The 18911-nt window shown below is 45.8% G+C and overlaps 1 protein-coding gene across 3 annotated transcripts in view; it reads right to left on the bottom strand.

The window, feature by feature from the left end:
• Positions 1-18911, bottom strand: part of LOC142660638 (low-density lipoprotein receptor-related protein 5-like) — a 298590-nt gene that overhangs the window by 61837 nt on the left and 217842 nt on the right. For all 3 annotated transcript variants that reach the window (XM_075837322.1, XM_075837323.1, XM_075837324.1), the window contains 3 exons: positions 5763-6052; positions 3925-4151; positions 3173-3357 (listed from right to left, as the gene is read on the bottom strand). In XM_075837322.1, coding sequence (XP_075693437.1) covers positions 3173-3357; positions 3925-4151; positions 5763-6052 — 702 coding nt within the window. The remainder of the gene's footprint in view (positions 1-3172; positions 3358-3924; positions 4152-5762; positions 6053-18911) is intronic.

Raw genomic sequence — 18911 nt, 5'->3', positions numbered from 1 at the left:
ACAGAAGCTGCAGAACGCCGCTGTAAGTAGAATCAGTCATTCTGCTAGACTTCGATTTGATTGGGATTAGGGATATTGTATATTAGGCCTTTTTCAGACTAACGTGTAATACGCCCGTTGAAATAACGGCTGTCACACGGACCTATGTATTTCAATGGGGCCGTTCACATGGTCGTTGTTTCAATGGACCGTGTGAAGGGTCCGTGAGAAAATAGGACCAGTGGCGTAATTACCGCCGTAGCAGCCGTAGCGGCTGCTACGGGGCCCGCGGCATGAGGGGGCCCGTGTCGCCCGCCGGCACGGGCCCCCACCATGGCCGGAGGCTCCGCTAGCAGCCACTATGGCTGCTACAGCGCGACGCTACTGAACACGACTACGGCAGAGCAGGGAAGTATCTCCCCGCTCTGCCATTAAACAAAAGACATGTATCCCCTATCCACAGGATAGGGGATATATGTGTGATCGCTGGCATTGATAGGGAGAACGGGGGACTGAAAGTCCCCTGAAGTTCTCCATCACAAACCTCGGACTTCCGGGGTCCGTGTCGGCAGCTCCGTAGAAATGAATGGAGCGCTGGTCGCGCTTGTGCGCATGCGTGACCAGCGCTCCTTTCATTTTTATTGAGCTGCGCAGATGCCGGAAAGTCAGAGGTTAGTCATGGAGAACTTCGGGGGACTTTCGGTCCCCCGTTCTCCCCATCGCTGCCAGCGATCACACATGTATCCCCTATCCTGTGGATAGGGGATACATGTCTTTTGTAGGACACACTGTAGGTCGCATTTTTTTGGGAGGGGGGACGCTGTATGGCAATCCCTACAGAGGGGGGGTCTGTATGGCGTTCCCTACAGGGGGGGGGGTTGTATGGCGTTCCCTACAGGGGGGGTTGTATGGCGTTCCCTACAGGGGGGGGTTGTATGGCATTCCCTACAGGGGGGGGGGGTTGTATGGCGTTCCCTACAGGGGGGGGTTGTATGGCATTCCCTACAGGGGGGGGGGTTGTATGGCGTTCCCTACAGTGGGGGGCTGTATGGCGTTCCCTACGGGGGGGCTGTATGGCGTTCCCTACAGGGGGGGGCTGTATGGCGTTCCCTACAGGGGGGGCTGTATGGCGTTCCCTACAGGGGGGGCTGTATGGCGTTCCCTACAGGGGGGGCTGTATGGCGTTCCCTACAGGGGGGGCTGTATGGCGTTCTCTACAGCCCCCTCTATAGATAACGCCATACAGACCCCTCTGTAGATAACGCCATACAGACCCCCCCTGTAGATAACGCCATACAGACCCCCTCTGTAGACAACACCATACAGACCCCCCCTGTAGATAACGCCATACAGCCCCCTTTGTAGATAACGCCATACAGCCCCCTTTGTAGATAACGCCATACAGCCCCCTTTGTAGAGAACGCCATACAGCCCCCTTTGTAGAGAACGCCATACAGCCCCCCCTGTAGAGAACGCCATACAGCCCCCCCTGTAGAGAACGCCATACAGCCCCCCCTGTAGAGAACGCCATACAGCCCCCCCTGTAGAGAACGCCATACAGCCCCCCTGTAGATAACACCATACAGCACCCACTGTAGATAACGCCATACAGAGTCCCCACTGTAGAGAACGCCATACAGCCCCCTTTGTAGATAACGCCATACAGCCCCCTCTGTAGATATCTACAAAGGGGGCTATATGGCGTTATCTACAGGGGGGCTGTATGGCGTTATCTACAGAGGGGCCTTTATGGCGTTATCTACAGGGGGATGTATGGCGTTATCTACAGGGGGATGTATGGCGTTCCCTACAGGGGGGGCAGTATGGCGTTCCCTACAGGGGGGGCTGTATGGCGTTCCCTACAGGGGGGGCTGTATGGCGTTCTCTACAGCCCCCTCTGTAGATAACGCCATACAGCCCCCTCTGTAGATAACGCCATACAGACCCCCCCTGTAGATAACGCAATACAGACCCCCCCTGTAGACAACACCATACAGACCCCCCCTGTAGATAACGCCATACAGCCCCCTCTGTAGATATCTACAAAGGGGGCTATATGGCGTTATCTACAGGGGGGCTGTATGGCGTTATCTACAGGGGGATGTCTGGCGCTATCTACAGAGGGTCCTTTATGGCGTTATCTACAGGGGGATGTATGGCGTTATCTACAGGGGGATGTATGGCGTTATCTACAGGGGGATGTATGGCGTTCCCTACAGGGGGGGCTGTATGGCGTTCTCTACAGCCCCCTCTGTAGATAACGCCATACAGACCCCCCCTGTAGATAACGCAATACAGAACCCCCCTGTAGACAACACCATACAGACCCCCCCTGTAGATAACGCCATACAGCCCCCACTGTAGATAACGCCATACAGCCCCCTTTGTAGATAACGCCATACAGCCCCCTTTGTAGAGAACGCCATACAGCCCCCCCTGTAGATAACGCCATACAGCCCCCCCTGTAGAGAACGCCATACAGAGTCCCCACTGTAGAGAACGCCATACTGCCCCCTTTGTAGATAACGCCATACAGCCCCCTCTGTAGATATCTACAAAGGGGGCTATATGGCGTTATCTACAGGGGGGCTGTATGGCGTTATCTACAGGGGGATGTATGGCGCTATCTACAGAGGGGCCTTTATGGCGTTATCTACAGGGGGATGTATGGCGGCGCTATCTGCAGAGGGGGCTGTATGGCGTTATCTACAGGCGGGGGCTGTAAAAAAGGCACTATCTACAAAGGGGGGGTGTGTGACACCCAGGGGAGGGGGGCCCCAGTCAAAAGTTTGCTATGGGGCCCAGTCTTTCCTAGTTATGCCCCTGATAGGACATGTCTTATTGTTTCACGCTTCACGCATCCCTCCATATACTCTAGTCTATGGGGGATGCGTGATAACGCGTCCCGCAGCGTAGAGTACAGATGCACCTCGGACGTTAAATACGGATGTCAAGTCAAATTCCGCACTTCTTTTGAGAATATTTTTTCCGCAGCATGTGGATGTGATTTGTTAACATACTCCACTCTGCATTACTGATGGAAAATCCCTAAAAACTGTTCCCTACAATCACAGGCTGTTTCAGCTCTTTGCCGGATCAAAATAGAATGGAGAAGATAAGCAAGATCAGCAGTACTAAAGCCATGCCCTTCTCCATTTCAGTTTCTCACCACCTCCCTCCCAAAGATTGTTACCCAGCATGTTGGATGATTGGATCATGTTAGTATCCAGGTCTGTCCAATAAAGTCTTTGGTCAGCGTAGTCAATAGTCAGATCATTAGCACGACCCAGTTTGTCAACCAAAGTGATTATATTGGTCCCGTCCATGTAAGCACGAACGATCCTGGGTTTTCCTCCCCATTCTGTCCAGTACATGTTTCTGTAATGATAAAATGTTAAGAAATTCACTAGCAAATTTGCCGATACAGATGTGTTCTCAATATGGCACTATAAAATTATAGCTACAAGCTCATAAATCACTTCATATTCTAATTTTACAGAATTGTAAGGCTCTGCTTTTGCAGGATCCCATTGCATTAAAAAAACAATAATAGACTGCATTTTAAAATAAAAAAAAAACACGACATAGTGGGCAAACATATGCACTTTTGTTACTTTTTGGGCATATGTTTGGCTAATGGTAGCCTATACTCACATCAACTTATACACCAGGGAATACTCCAATGATAGCCGGATAACAAGAGAAAATCAATGTTGTAATGTTTAGGACCATATTCAGTTGATGCATTTCTGATTTAGTAGGATGTGAAGATTTCCTTTTTATTAAAAAAATAACATAAAAGCAAACTAAACTAATTTCCTGACCTTACATCTTTTCTCCAGCACACTTTACTGTGAATATACTTTGTGGGGAAGAAAAGATTATTAGACAATAAAGAAACTAGCCGAATACATATTGAAAATGTTACGCATATGTAAAACTTACCCCTGTGCTGGATCTAATGCAAGAGACCTTGGGTTATCGAGATCTTTCCACACTAAAACCTGTCTGAAGTGCCCATCAAGATGAGACACTTCTATCCGATTAGTACCAGTATCTGCCCAATAAAGGTTCTTCCCCATCCAGTCAACTGCCATTCCCTCCGGGTAATCAAGGCCAAACTCAATTACATATTCTACAGAGCTCCCATTCATAAAAGCTCTGCTTATAGTCTACAGAAACATAAAAACGAAGAAACTTTAATACACAACAAGGTTATTACTAGCTACTAAGCGGCAACACTAAGGTAGGATTCACACACCACGCTTACTCCAGGGTCCTCCACAGCGTCTTTTGCTAGTTTTTTTCTCTCCCAAGAACTTTGCGGCCAAATGTTACTTTAAAGTCTATGGTTAAAGTGTAACTAAATGTTCGACAAACTTCTGACATGTCATAGTGACTTGTCAGAAGTTTTAATTGGTGGGGGTCCGAGCACGGAGACCCCCACCAATCGCTAAAACGAAGTGCTCGTGTGAGCACTCAGCCACTGTGTTTCTGTTCGGCCTTTTCTGGAAATCAATGTATCGGAGTACGGGCTCAATATAAAGTCTATGAGCCCGTACTCGGATACATCGACTTTCCGGAAAAAGGCGAACAGAAACGATTCGGCTGAGCGCTCACACGTGCACTTCTACAGCTTCGTTATAGCGATTGGTGGGGTTCTCAGTGCTCGGACCCCCACCAATCAAAATTTCTGACATGTCACTATGACAAGTCAGAAGTATGTTGAACGTTTAGTTACCCTTTAAATATGAGAAAGCTTACATACATAGCATTTTGGTTTGTGACGTTTTCTGTGTCATGCTCTAGATATAGCGTTTTTCCTGATGTTTTTCCCATTGCCTTCTCTATAGGACTTCAAAAACCCCAGTACAAAATAACTCTGAATAAGAAAAAAGCAACCAAAAAAACGCATGTTAAAAGAGAAAAAAACAAAATGCATGTTAGGGCAGGTTCACACCTGTGTTGGTTTTTCCGTTGCTTTGTCCCTTTCAGAGGAAGCAGTGTTTCCATTGTACCACAGACACCCCCGGAGGCCGACCAAACCCATCGACTTTAATATGTTTCTTCGGGGGATTCCATGTTTTTTTTGGGCCGGATCTACGATGGTAGCCCCTAATGCAGCCTCCAATGCAGATGTGAACAGGCCCTTGCATTTAAAAAATGCCTGCATTTTTACATGCAGTTTAAAACGCCCAGTGTGAAGGAGGCCTAAGACACAAATGTTAGAGTACGTATGCTGCTAGAACAGTGCTTCTCAAAACTGTGAGGTGGGCGACACCAGCAGTTATTAGTGAGATTCACCAGGGAAGGTACAGTTGACAGAAGTGATCAGAGCCTACAATGTCCTTTTTCTAGCTGCAACAATCTCTGGTTTCTACACAAGTGCTTCTTTTTGTGTTTATTTTAATGTTATACTGGGTTCAAGAGACAAATAAAAAGGTAAATTTAGCAATATTTTAATGTTAACATGGACTTGGACAACTGGTGGTGAGGCTCATGCATCACCATGTTCTGATGGGTGAGGCCCCAATAAGTTTATTAAGAAGCTCTGTGCTAGACTATACAAAGTACTGTAGCGAAAAGTAGATTAGTAAAGGGAGGACATATGCTCTACACAATACTTTTGAACATGCTGTATTAGTATCTGTTGACAGAGTTGACAATATAAATTCAACCATGTTCATTTCATACACAAAATATGCATTTATGTGTCATTTATTAGTTTAAGTGCAGACTCCTGATAACTTGGCCACAAAGAAAGATGCAGTTCACCATTGTACCTTTAGTGTAATATCTGTCCAGTAGATCCTATTATCGGAAACATCAAAATCCAAAGCAGATGCCTCTTTAACTCCAGTAAGTGGAATTGCAACATTATTATTATTTGCTTCTAAGGAAATTCTGTGGATTGCTGCTCTGCTTGTGAAAACCAAGAAGGCCTCAGGAATGATGCAGGTTTTCATGTCACTCAGCAATTCTAGTCCCATTGGGCAGGAACATCGTATGGAACGAGGAGTGAAGAAACACAGGTGACTGCAGCCTCCATTATGAATTGCACAGGGGTTGGTGCCTGAAATAACAGAATTAAATCACAAAAAAAGACCAGAAGAAGATATCCATCTATCCGGCGCTGCCCGGTATAACATGTCGGTCTTTCTGTTTGTGTGTTCATTGGATTTGTTCCAAGGGTGCCCAGAAGGCCAATCCATGCCCTCGTATTTTCTAGGTTTACCGGGAAATCGCTCCTAGCCCTATATAGCCCTGCAGTTACACGCTGTTTATTTTACTTCCTAAATACCCAACAGCTAAACTGGTAGGAAATGGAGTCAGAAGACTGTGACAGAGCCTGTTGATTAACAACATTGGCAGTTTTATTACTATTTGGCCATGGACTGTGGTTGGATCATAATTCAAAACAGCATCATGCATGAAAGCCCACTCATTAGCATTCTGAACATCATGATGTGCTCTATCAGCTTGCTTTCTGGCCTGGGTTTGGGCAGGAGTCTCTGCGCTTCTGAGAGACACCTGTCTGATCTGTTGCTGAGAGCCCGAGTTTGCTGAGGAGTTTCAGCAGCTCGAGCAGCAGTATGACACATTTGATCAGCTTGCAATTGGTGCAAGAGGAGCCTCTGCAGCTAGTAATGCAGCTTTCCTCCTGGCCATCAGTAATCTGACTGGTTGTTATGGGTAACCGCTCCGCTGTACCTTCCCATCTAGGATTATCTTGTAAAGTACACTACCTGCTACTGCCAGATAAAAACATCTTTACTATAAAATCGAATGTCTGTATTCGCTTTTATAGTATTGGATCGTGATCATGTGATAATGGCTGATAAGGGAGAACAGCAGCAAGGTCAGGAACTTTACGAAAACCTTCCTGAACACCTGATGTACCTACGTGCTAAATTTGTATGTATACAAACACATACATACATAGACACACACACACACACACACACACACACACACACACACACACACACACACACACACACACACACATATAAACTATATGTGGGGCGGGCAACGATATTATAAAATGGGATGGGAGGGGTCGCTTACAATGAACGTCTTAGAGGGAATCTTATTGATATGTATAAGTATATGTGTGGTCAATACAGAGAACTAGCACCTGATCTGTTCCTTCCAAAGACTCTACAAAGGACAAGGGGACACCCATTGTGTGTGGAAGAAAGACGTTTCAGACATCAATATAGAAAAGGGTTCTTTAAGAGTGGTCAAGCTATGGAATGCCCTTACCCAAGAGGTAGTGATGGCAGATACTATGTCAGCATTTAAAAAAAGGCTAGATGCCTATTTATTTACGAATAGAATTGAGGGTTATAGTTAATCAAGCAATGAATAATGGGTAATTTATTGAGGAAGGTTGAACCTAATGGACCTATGTCTTTTTTCAACCTAGGTAACTATTCTACAGTAAATTCTATCAAGTTTTTGCTGTTGGAATGTCCTGCTGAGAATATTGTGATGACATGACTAGCTAGATGATTTTCTTAATCCCCGTAATAGGAGACATCGTAGATTGGCAACACATGTAGGCCATTCAATTCTAGAAGAAAAACTCAACTTTTTGGTAGGAGATAAAATCCTCATTAATATTAATTTAGTTGGATTTTACCGAAGTACAGTCTGAAAAAGTCAAAAGTGAGGTGGAAAAAGTCCTAAATGTACACATTTGTTGCATGCAAAGCTGCCCTGCTTTTAAGCCCTCAATGTCCTGATAAGTGAATTCTTCCCATTTCATGGTCACGGACAACAAAAAAAGGGTATTGTTGATCATCAGCAAATAGATCAACGTGGTTAACACTGTTCAAACTTGCTCTGGGTTACTTTCCATTGGGAAGTTCTGTTCTTTTCGCCAGCAAGAACAGAACAGAACAATTCTTGCTATCAAAACACTGGAAAGCTGAAGGAAAACATAAGTCAATAAGATCTGTCTGGATTTCTTGAGATCCATCACAAATAGATCTGTCATATGTGTCATGGTTCCCATAAGAACGAAAGTCATTACAGTAGTGTGAACAGAGCCAAAATATACCTCAACGTAATACACAATGTTACATGTATAACTTTTTCCCAAGTCTACATGACCAAATTTTGTTTAACCCCTTAAGGACGCAGCCTTGTTTTGGCCTTAAGGCTCAGAGCCCATTTTTCAAATCTGACATATTTCACTTTATGTGGTAATAACGTCGGAATGCTTAAACCTATCCAAGCGATTCTGAGATTGTTTTCTTGTGACACATTGGGCTTTATGTTAGTGGTAAAATTTGGACGAAATATTCAGTGTTTATTGTTGAAAAATTGCAAAATTAGGGAAAATGTATAAAAAATAGAATTTTTCAGAATTTAAATGCATCTGCTTGTAAAACAGACGGTTATCCCACCAAAAATAGTTACTAGTTCACATTTCCCATATGTCTACTTTAGATTGGCATCGTTTTTTGAACATTATTTTATTTTTCTTGGACGTTACAAGGCTTAGAACATAAACAGTAATTTCTCTTTTTTTTAAAGAAAATTTCAAAAGCCTTTTTTTTAAGGTACCTCTTCAGTTCTGAAGTGGCTTTGAGGGGCCTATGTATTAGAAACCCTGATAAAACACCCCATTTTAAAAACTAGACCCCTCAAAGTATTCAAAACAGCATTTAGAAAGTTTTTTAACCCTTCAGGCATTTCACAGGAATTAAAGCAAAGTGGAGGTGAAATTTGCAATTTTCATTTTTCTTGCTGAATTTCAATTTTATTCAATTTTTTGGGTGTAACACGGAAGGTTTTACCAGAGAAACACTACTAAATATGTATTGTCCAGATTCTGCAGTTTTTAGAAATGTCCCACATGTGGCTCTAGTGCGCTTGTGGACTAAAACACAAGCCCTAGAAGCAAAGAAGCACCTAGTGCATTTTGAGGCCCCTTTTATATTAGAATATATTTTAGGCAGCATGCCAGGTTTGAAGAGGTGCCAAAACAGTAGGAATCCCCCAATAGTGACCCAATTTTGGAAACTACACCCCTCAAGGAATTAATTTATGGCTGTTGTTATCATTTTGACCACACAGTTTTTTCACAGCACCTATTTTAATTGGGCTGTGAAATTAAAAAAATGAAATTTTTTCCAATAAGATGTAATTTATGATCAAAATTTCTTATTTTCACAAGAAATAAAATACTCCATTTTGTTGCCCAATTTGTCCTGAGTGCAGCAATACCCCATTTGTGGTGATAAACTGCCGTTTGGGCCCATGGGAGGGCTCAGAAGGAAAGGACCACCATTTGGCCTACTGTAAAGGATCTGCCAGGCACTGCGGGGTTAACTCCCAGAACTAATCAGTCAGCACCTGAGAATACATCCCTGAGACTGACTCCTGCTTCCACCATTCAGGCTGGCAGGCTTAGGAGTGGGAGAGCCTATCGTAACCTGGCCAGACTCAGCTAGCTCCCGCCCTCGGTCTATTTAAGCCTGCACTTCCTGTCCCTCGGTGCTTGTTATTGCTTTTGTTTCCTTCCTTGTGGTTCCTGGCCCAGCTACAGCTCCTGCTATTTTTGATCCTGCTCCATACCGACCCTGGCTTACCGACTACTCTTCTGCTTTTCGTTTTGTACCTCGCACACTCCTGGCTTGACTCGGCTCGTTCACCACTCTGGTTGCTCACGGTGTTGCCGTGGGCAACGGCCCCTTTTCCTTGCTTGTGTTCCTTGTATTTTGCCTCCAGGTATAATCATTTCCTCGATCGATTCTGATTTAGTCTCTGAAATTGCTGCTGATCAAGGTGCAGCTCCCGGGAATCTTCCTGAGAACAAGCTGTTTGTTCCCCTGCAATTCCGGCTAAGGGTACTTAGGGAAAATCATGACTCCGCACTATCTGGCCATCCAGGCATCCTGGGTACCAAACACCTCATTACCAGAAATTATTGGTGGCCTGGGTTGCCTAAAGACGTTAAGGCCTACGTCGCCGCTTGTGAGGTTTGTGCTAGGTCCAAGACTCCCAGGTCCCGACCAGCGGGCTTACTGCGTTCGTTGCCCATTCCCCAGAGACCTTGGACACATATCTCCATGGATTTTATCACCGATTTGCCTCCATCCCAAGGCAAGTCGGTGGTGTGGGTGGTGGTGGACCGCTTCAGTAAGATGTGCCACTTTGTGCCCCTCAAGAAACTACCCAACGCCAAAACGTTGGCTACCTTGTTTGTGAAACACATCCTGCGTCTCCATGGGGTCCCTGTCAATATTGTTTCGGACAGAGGGGTACAATTTGTTTCATTGTTTTGGAGAGCCTTCTGTATGAAGTTGGGGATTGATCTGTCCTTCTCCTCTGCCTTCCATCCTGAAACCAATGGCCAAACGGAGAGGACTAATCAGTCTCTAGAACAATACTTAAGGTGTTTTGTCTCTGACTGTCAATTTGATTGGGTCTCTTTCATTCCCCTCGCCGAATTTTCCCTTAATAACCGGGTCAGTAACTCGTCTGGGGTCTCTCCTTTTTTTTGTAATTTTGGGTTTAATCCACGGTTCTCCTCCGTTTCACCTGGTAGTTCCAACAATCCTGAGGTAGAGGTCGTTCATCGGGAACTGTGCACAGTCTGGGCCCAGGTTCAGAAAAACCTAGAGGTGTCCCAGAGCGTACAAAAAACTCAGGCTGATAAAAAACGTTCTGCTAACCCCCTGTTTATGGTCGGGGATCTGGTGTGGTTGTCGTCTAGGAACTTGCGTCTCAAGGTTCCGTCCAAGAAGTTTGCTCCCCGGTTTATTGGGCCGTATAAGGTCATTGAGGTCCTCAATCCTGTCTCCTTCCGGCTGGAGTTACCCCCGTCTTTTCGGATACACGACGTGTTTCATGCCTCCCTCCTCAAACGCTGCTCCCCGTCCTTGGCTCCCTCGAGGAGACCTCCTGTTCCCATCCTCACCCCGGAGGGGGTGGAATTCGAGGTGGCCAGGATTGTGGACAGCAAGATGGTCCAAGGCTCCCTCCAGTACCTGGTCCATTGGAGAGGATACGGGCCCGAGGAGAGGACTTGGGTACCCGCCCGGGATGTTCACGCTGGGGTATTGGTCAGGAGGTTCCACCTGCGTTTCCCCAGTAAGCCAGGTCCACTTAGAAAGGGTCCGGTGGCCCCTCATAAAAGGGGGGTACTGTAAAGGATCTGCCAGGCACTGCGGGGTTAACTCCCAGAACTAATCAGTCAGCACCTGAGAATACATCCCTGAGACTGACTCCTGCTTCCACCATTCAGGCTGGCAGGCTTAGGAGTGGGAGAGCCTATCGTAACCTGGCCAGACTCAGCTAGCTCCCGCCCTCGGTCTATTTAAGCCTGCACTTCCTGTCCCTCGGTGCTTGTTATTGCTTTTGTTTCCTTCCTTGTGGTTCCTGGCCCAGCTACAGCTCCTGCTATTTTTGATCCTGCTCCATACCGACCCTGGCTTACCGACTACTCTTCTGCTTTTCGTTTTGTACCTCGCACACTCCTGGCTTGACTCGGCTCGTTCACCACTCTGGTTGCTCACGGTGTTGCCGTGGGCAACGGCCCCTTTTCCTTGCTTGTGTTCCTTGTATTTTGCCTCCAGGTATAATCATTTCCTCGATCGATTCTGATTTAGTCTCTGAAATTGCTGCTGATCAAGGTGCAGCTCCCGGGAATCTTCCTGAGAACAAGCTGTTTGTTCCCCTGCAATTCCGGCTAAGGGTACTTAGGGAAAATCATGACTCCGCACTATCTGGCCATCCAGGCATCCTGGGTACCAAACACCTCATTACCAGAAATTATTGGTGGCCTGGGTTGCCTAAAGACGTTAAGGCCTACGTCGCCGCTTGTGAGGTTTGTGCTAGGTCCAAGACTCCCAGGTCCCGACCAGCGGGCTTACTGCGTTCGTTGCCCATTCCCCAGAGACCTTGGACACATATCTCCATGGATTTTATCACCGATTTGCCTCCATCCCAAGGCAAGTCGGTGGTGTGGGTGGTGGTGGACCGCTTCAGTAAGATGTGCCACTTTGTGCCCCTCAAGAAACTACCCAACGCCAAAACGTTGGCTACCTTGTTTGTGAAACACATCCTGCGTCTCCATGGGGTCCCTGTCAATATTGTTTCGGACAGAGGGGTACAATTTGTTTCATTGTTTTGGAGAGCCTTCTGTATGAAGTTGGGGATTGATCTGTCCTTCTCCTCTGCCTTCCATCCTGAAACCAATGGCCAAACGGAGAGGACTAATCAGTCTCTAGAACAATACTTAAGGTGTTTTGTCTCTGACTGTCAATTTGATTGGGTCTCTTTCATTCCCCTCGCCGAATTTTCCCTTAATAACCGGGTCAGTAACTCGTCTGGGGTCTCTCCTTTTTTTTGTAATTTTGGGTTTAATCCACGGTTCTCCTCCGTTTCACCTGGTAGTTCCAACAATCCTGAGGTAGAGGTCGTTCATCGGGAACTGTGCACAGTCTGGGCCCAGGTTCAGAAAAACCTAGAGGTGTCCCAGAGCGTACAAAAAACTCAGGCTGATAAAAAACGTTCTGCTAACCCCCTGTTTATGGTCGGGGATCTGGTGTGGTTGTCGTCTAGGAACTTGCGTCTCAAGGTTCCGTCCAAGAAGTTTGCTCCCCGGTTTATTGGGCCGTATAAGGTCATTGAGGTCCTCAATCCTGTCTCCTTCCGGCTGGAGTTACCCCCGTCTTTTCGGATACACGACGTGTTTCATGCCTCCCTCCTCAAACGCTGCTCCCCGTCCTTGGCTCCCTCGAGGAGACCTCCTGTTCCCATCCTCACCCCGGAGGGGGTGGAATTCGAGGTGGCCAGGATTGTGGACAGCAAGATGGTCCAAGGCTCCCTCCAGTACCTGGTCCATTGGAGAGGATACGGGCCCGAGGAGAGGACTTGGGTACCCGCCCGGGATGTTCACGCTGGGGTATTGGTCAGGAGGTTCCACCTGCGTTTCCCCAGTAAGCCAGGTCCACTTAGAAAGGGTCCGGTGGCCCCTCATAAAAGGGGGGTACTGTAAAGGATCTGCCAGGCACTGCGGGGTTAACTCCCAGAACTAATCAGTCAGCACCTGAGAATACATCCCTGAGACTGACTCCTGCTTCCACCATTCAGGCTGGCAGGCTTAGGAGTGGGAGAGCCTATCGTAACCTGGCCAGACTCAGCTAGCTCCCGCCCTCGGTCTATTTAAGCCTGCACTTCCTGTCCCTCGGTGCTTGTTATTGCTTTTGTTTCCTTCCTTGTGGTTCCTGGCCCAGCTACAGCTCCTGCTATTTTTGATCCTGCTCCATACCGACCCTGGCTTACCGACTACTCTTCTGCTTTTCGTTTTGTACCTCGCACACTCCTGGCTTGACTCGGCTCGTTCACCACTCTGGTTGCTCACGGTGTTGCCGTGGGCAACGGCCCCTTTTCCTTGCTTGTGTTCCTTGTATGTTTGTCGTGTTTGTCGTGCACTTACTGAGCGCAGGGACCGCCGCCCAGTTGTACCCCGTCGCCTAGGGCGGGTCGTTGCAAGTAGGCAGGGACAGAGTGGCGGGTAGATTAGGGCTCACTTGTCAGTCTCCCTACCCCCTGCCGTTACACCTACTGGGGATTTTTTGGTGCAAAGTCATGTATGCAGTAGCCCCTGAGGTACCAGTACAGTTGAAACCCCCAAGAAGTGACCCCGTTTTAAAAACTACACCCTTGAGGCATTCATCTAGAGGTGTAGTGAGCATTTTGACCGGAGACATACACCCCATAAACTGTAATGTGGGTTCTCACGGGTACGTCAATACCCTACATGTGGGTGTAATCAGCTGCCTAGGCATGCAGCAGGGCTCAGAGGGGAAAGACGAGGGGGGATAAGCTGTGCCAAGTGCATCAGGGTAAGTAAAACTGGGGTAGATTAAAAATCATGGGATGTATGATAAATTTTGAAGCACTCTTTCATACGGAGCCTTAGTTTTTCGGGACATGTGTCACATTGATATATTGTGTCCTTCCTTATCCCCCTCTTATAGCAGACTTTGTACCTCTTTTGACTTTTTTCTTTCTTGCCAGTTTGGGGAACTTCTCCTGGAAAGTGTTGCCCTGGTACGATGCGTGTGGCCTCGCCTCCAGAAGTACTGGGTGCCCCCCCCTCTTCTTGCTCCATAAAAATTAGTTTCTTGATAACCACCTCTTGAAATTCCAGGAAAGTTCCCATCTGGCCTGTACATCGATGTAGCACATACGCGTTGTACAATGCCATCTGTATGATGTGCCCGGCCAGCTTCTTATACCACACCGCATAGCCCTGTAGGGCTTCAGGGCTTGATCTGACAAGTCCACCCCTCTCATGTACCTATAGTAGTCCAGGATGCAGTCTGGTTTGGGGGTCTCTGTACTGGTACCTCGTACAGGTACATGGGTACTGGTGTGACATCTCTCTTGTCCTTGTACTTGAAACACAATATGTTGCTGCTAGATTGTGCCCTGCTCTCACCCTTCTGAGCGTTTGCCCTGCAGAGTCTTAGGGAGGCCTCTCAGATTTCTTCTAGCAGTGCCGCATGCCGCAGGACTTCTGGAAGCGAGGCAGTTCAAGAGTGGGACGCTGGTATAAAAATTATCCAGGTAGAGGTGGTTACCCTGGTCCAGCAGTGGGTGCACCAAATCCCACACAATTTTTGCATTAACTCCCAGTAAGGGGGGGGGGGGCATTCTGGGGGCTGAATACTGGTGAACTTCCCTTCATATATACTAAATTTGTAGGTATACCCTGATGCACTCTCGCACAGCTTATACATCTTTACGCCATACCTTGCCCTCTTACCCGGCAGGTACTCGCGGAATTGAACCCTCCCTTTAAAATGTACCAAGGACTCATCAATAGAAATACACTTCTCGGGGGTGTATGCTTGGCAAAACCGGGCACTGAAACTGTCTAATAGGGGTCTCCATTTATACAAACGGTCAAAACTGGGGTCATCTCGGGGTGGGCACGGCTCATTATCAGTATAATGTAAGAAGCGAAGTATTGCCTAATTTATTTATTTTTTTAGGTTCCAGTTCAGTTCTGAAGTTGCTTTGAGGGGCCCATATATTAGAAACCCCAATCAAACACCCCATTTTAGAAACTAGACCCCTCAAAGTATTCACAACAGCATTTAGAAAGTTTAAGAACCCTTTAGGTGTTTCACAGGAATTTTGAGCAAAGTAGAAGTGAAATCTATTTTTTTTTGGTCAGAAAATCCTTTTTAGACCACTTTTTTTTATAACACAAAAGGTTTTACCAGAGAAACACAACCCAATACTTATTGCCCAGATTCTGCAGTTTTGAAAAATATCCCAGATGTGGCCCTAGTGCGGTAATGGACTGAAGCACCGGCCTCCGAAGCAAAGGAGCACCTAGTGGATTTTGAGCCCTCCTTTTTATTAGGCACCATGTCCGGTTTGAAGAGGTCTTGTGGTGCCAAAACAGTGGAAACCCCCCAAAAGTGACAGCATTTTGGAAACTAGAGACCTTGAGGAATTCATTGTAGTTTTCTTGGGGTGCATGCGGCTTTTTGATCAGTTTTTATTCTATTTTTAAGTGGCGCGGTGACTAAAAAACAGCAATTCTACTATTGGTTTTTTATTCTATTTTTTTTACAGCGTTCACCGTGCGCTATAAATGAAATATTCACTTTATTCTGCGGGGCGATACGATTACGGCGATACCAGATGTTTATAGTTTTTTTTATGTCTTATGGCGTTTGCACAATAAAATACGTTTTGTAAAAAATCATTCACTTTTTGTGTTATCATATTCTAAGAGCCATAACGTTTTTATTTTTCCATCAATAAAGCCGTGCGAGGACTTATTTTTTGCGTAACGAACTGTAGTGTCCATCAATACCATTTTTAGGTACATGCGACTTTTTGATCTCTTTGTATTCCATTTTTTGCGAAGTGAAGTGACCAAAGAATTGTGATTCTGGGACTGTTTATTATTATTTTATGGCGTTCACCGCGCGGGATAAATAATAAAATAATTTTGTAGTTCAGGCCGTTACGGACGCGGCGATACCAATTATGTATAGTTTGTTTGTTTATATATTTTTATTAATAATAAAGGACTGATAAGGGAAAAGGGGGGATTTTTACTTTTATTACTTTTAAATCTTTTATTTTCTTATTTTTACACATCTTTTTTTAAACTTTTTTACTTTGTCCCACTAGGGGACATGAGGGCAGGAGGCCCTGATCGCTATTCTAATACACTGCACTACATGCGTAGTGCAGTGTATTAGAACTGTCAGCTACTCACTGACAGCAAGCATAGTGGGTCCTGACTTAGTCAGGACCCACTAGGCTTCCGTCTATGGCATAGCCGGACGCCATTATTTGGTGTCCGGTTGCCATAGTCACCATAGCCGGCCGATATCGTGTAGCAGGCCGGCGATGGCAGCTTAACCCCTAAAAAGCCGTGATCGCTATTGAACACGGCTTTTCAGGGGTTAATCAGCGGGGACACAGCAATCGGTCCCCGCTGTAGGAGCTGTGACAGCTGCTGTACGAGACAGCAGCTGTCACAGCTCCTGTATGTGTCGGGAGGACGGCCGAAACGGCCGTTACTCCCGAGACGTACTATTCCGTCATGGTGCGCGAACAGGGCGCTTACCATGACGTAATAGTACGTCAATGAGCGTTAAGGGGTTAATATACATAGCACAAAATAAAAGGGTCGTCAATTTGAAAAAACATAGCACTGTGCCACTGCTGATACATTAATAAGAAGCAAAAGACAAAAAAAGATGACTTATGTACTGGAATTACGTCAATAAACAGAAAAGACTAGGTTTCTTAGCCAATGATATTGTATAAGGTATACAGATTTTGGGGGAATATACACATAGTGTATAAAAAAAAACTAATTATTATTTTTTTTTTTTACAGGATCTGCCTTTCTGGACGTGGTCAAACCTAAGCCAAACGTGCAACACTCTATTTGTGATAGAACAAGCACCAGCTTATAAGGTGGCAAATTGTTAAATTTTTGTGTTATTGAACTACAAATAAAACACTGGTATGAGAAAGTTCTAACCCATGCATTGAATTTTTTTTTTTTTTTAAATAATGTTTACTTGTAAAGCAACCTCAGTAAGAAAACAAAATCCTATGATTGTTTAACCCCTTCCCGCTTTGGCCACTTTTGACCTTCCTGACGGACCCTCATTTTTCAAATCTGACATGTTTCACTTTATGTGGTAATAACTTCTGAATGCTTTGACCTATCCAAGCGATTCTGAGATAGTTTTCTCGTGACACATTGGACTTTGTGGCAAAATTAGCTTGATACATTCAGTATTTAATTGTGAAAAACACCAAACTGTATGTGCTTAGAAGACATGCATTTATACCACACAAAATGATTGCTAATTAACATTCCCCATATGTCTACTTTAGAATGGCATCTTTTTTGAACATTCTTTTTTTTTTTCTGGGACGTTACAAGGCTTAGAACTTTAGCAGCAATGTCACATATTTTCACAATTTTTTACTGTACTTCACATTTTCAAGAAAATTTCAAAAGGCTATTTTTACAGGGGCCAGATCAGTTGTGAAGTGGCGTTGAGGGCCTTATATATTAGAAACCCCCAATAAGTCACCCATTTTAAAAACTCCCCCCTCAAAGTATTCAAAACAGCATTTGGAAAGTTTCTTAACCCTTTAGACGTTTCACAGGAATTAAAGCAAAATAGAGGTGAAATTTACAAATTTCGTTTTTTTTTGCAGAAATTAATTTTTAATCCATTTTTTTTTGTAACACAGAAAGTTTTATTGCCCAGGTTCTGCAGTTTTAGGAAATATCCCACATGTGGCCCTAGTGTGCTAATAGATTGAAACCCCGGCTTCAGAAGCAAAGGAGTACCTAGTGGATTTTGGGCCTCTTTTTTATTAGAATATATTTTAGGCACCATGTCAGGTTTGAAGGGCTCTTGCCGTGCCAAAACAGTGGAAATACCTCAAACGTGACCCCATTTGGGAAACTACACCCCTCAATGAATTTATCTAGGGGTATAGTGAGCATTTTGACGCCACTGTTTTTTTGCAGAAATAATTGGAAGTAGGCTGTGAAAATGAAAATCTACATTGTTTCAAACAAAATTTAGGTTTAGCTAATTTTTTATCATTTCCACAAGGACTAAAGGAGAAAAAGCACTGCAACATTTGTAAAGCAATTTCTTCCGAGTAAAGCAATACCCCATATGTGGTCATAAACGGCTGTTTGGACACACGGCAGGGCTTAGAATGGAAAGAGCGCCATTTGGCTGTTAGGGATCTGCCAGGTACTAAGTCTAGGTATACTCCTGGGATTAATCAATCCACACCTGAGGCCAGACCTCTTAGACTGACACCGGCTCCCACCAACCAGGGTGGCAGGCTCAGGAGTGGGAGAGCCTATCGCGGCCTGGTCAGTCGGGAGTTAGCTCCGCCCCCTGTCCATTATTACCTGCCGTGTTCTCTTCCTCAGTGCTTGTAATTCTTCTGGATTCCTGGCCCCACTGCTGCTTGCTTCAGCCTGCTTCTGCCGTGCTTCTGCCTTGCTGCAGTTCCGCTTATCCTCTTCGCTTTGCCCCTGGCTTGCTTCCTTCTCCGTGCTCACGTTGGTATACTCCACTTCATCCTGGTCCTGACTACTCATTCACCGCTCCGTTTCCTCGCGGCGTTCCGTGGGCTACTGCCCCTTCCCTTGCGTGTTCCATGTTTGTTCTCCCGTGCACTTAGACAGCGTAGGGACCGCCGCCCAGTTGTACCCCGTCGCCTAGGGCGGGTCGTTGCAAGTAGGCAGGGACAGGGCGGTGGGTAGATTAGGGCTCACTTTCCCTTCACCTCCTTCCTGCCATTACATTGGCTTTTGGAGCTCAAATCCAGCAGGAATGGTTTGCGGAGGATATGTCGCATTTGCAAAGCTCCCAAAGTACCAAAAC

Source organism: Rhinoderma darwinii, chromosome 9 (assembly GCF_050947455.1).
Source record: "Rhinoderma darwinii isolate aRhiDar2 chromosome 9, aRhiDar2.hap1, whole genome shotgun sequence".
Taxonomy (NCBI): Eukaryota; Metazoa; Chordata; class Amphibia; order Anura; family Rhinodermatidae; genus Rhinoderma; species Rhinoderma darwinii.
Note: the sequence above shows the minus strand (reverse complement) of the source record. Positions and strands in the feature narration are given on the sequence as shown.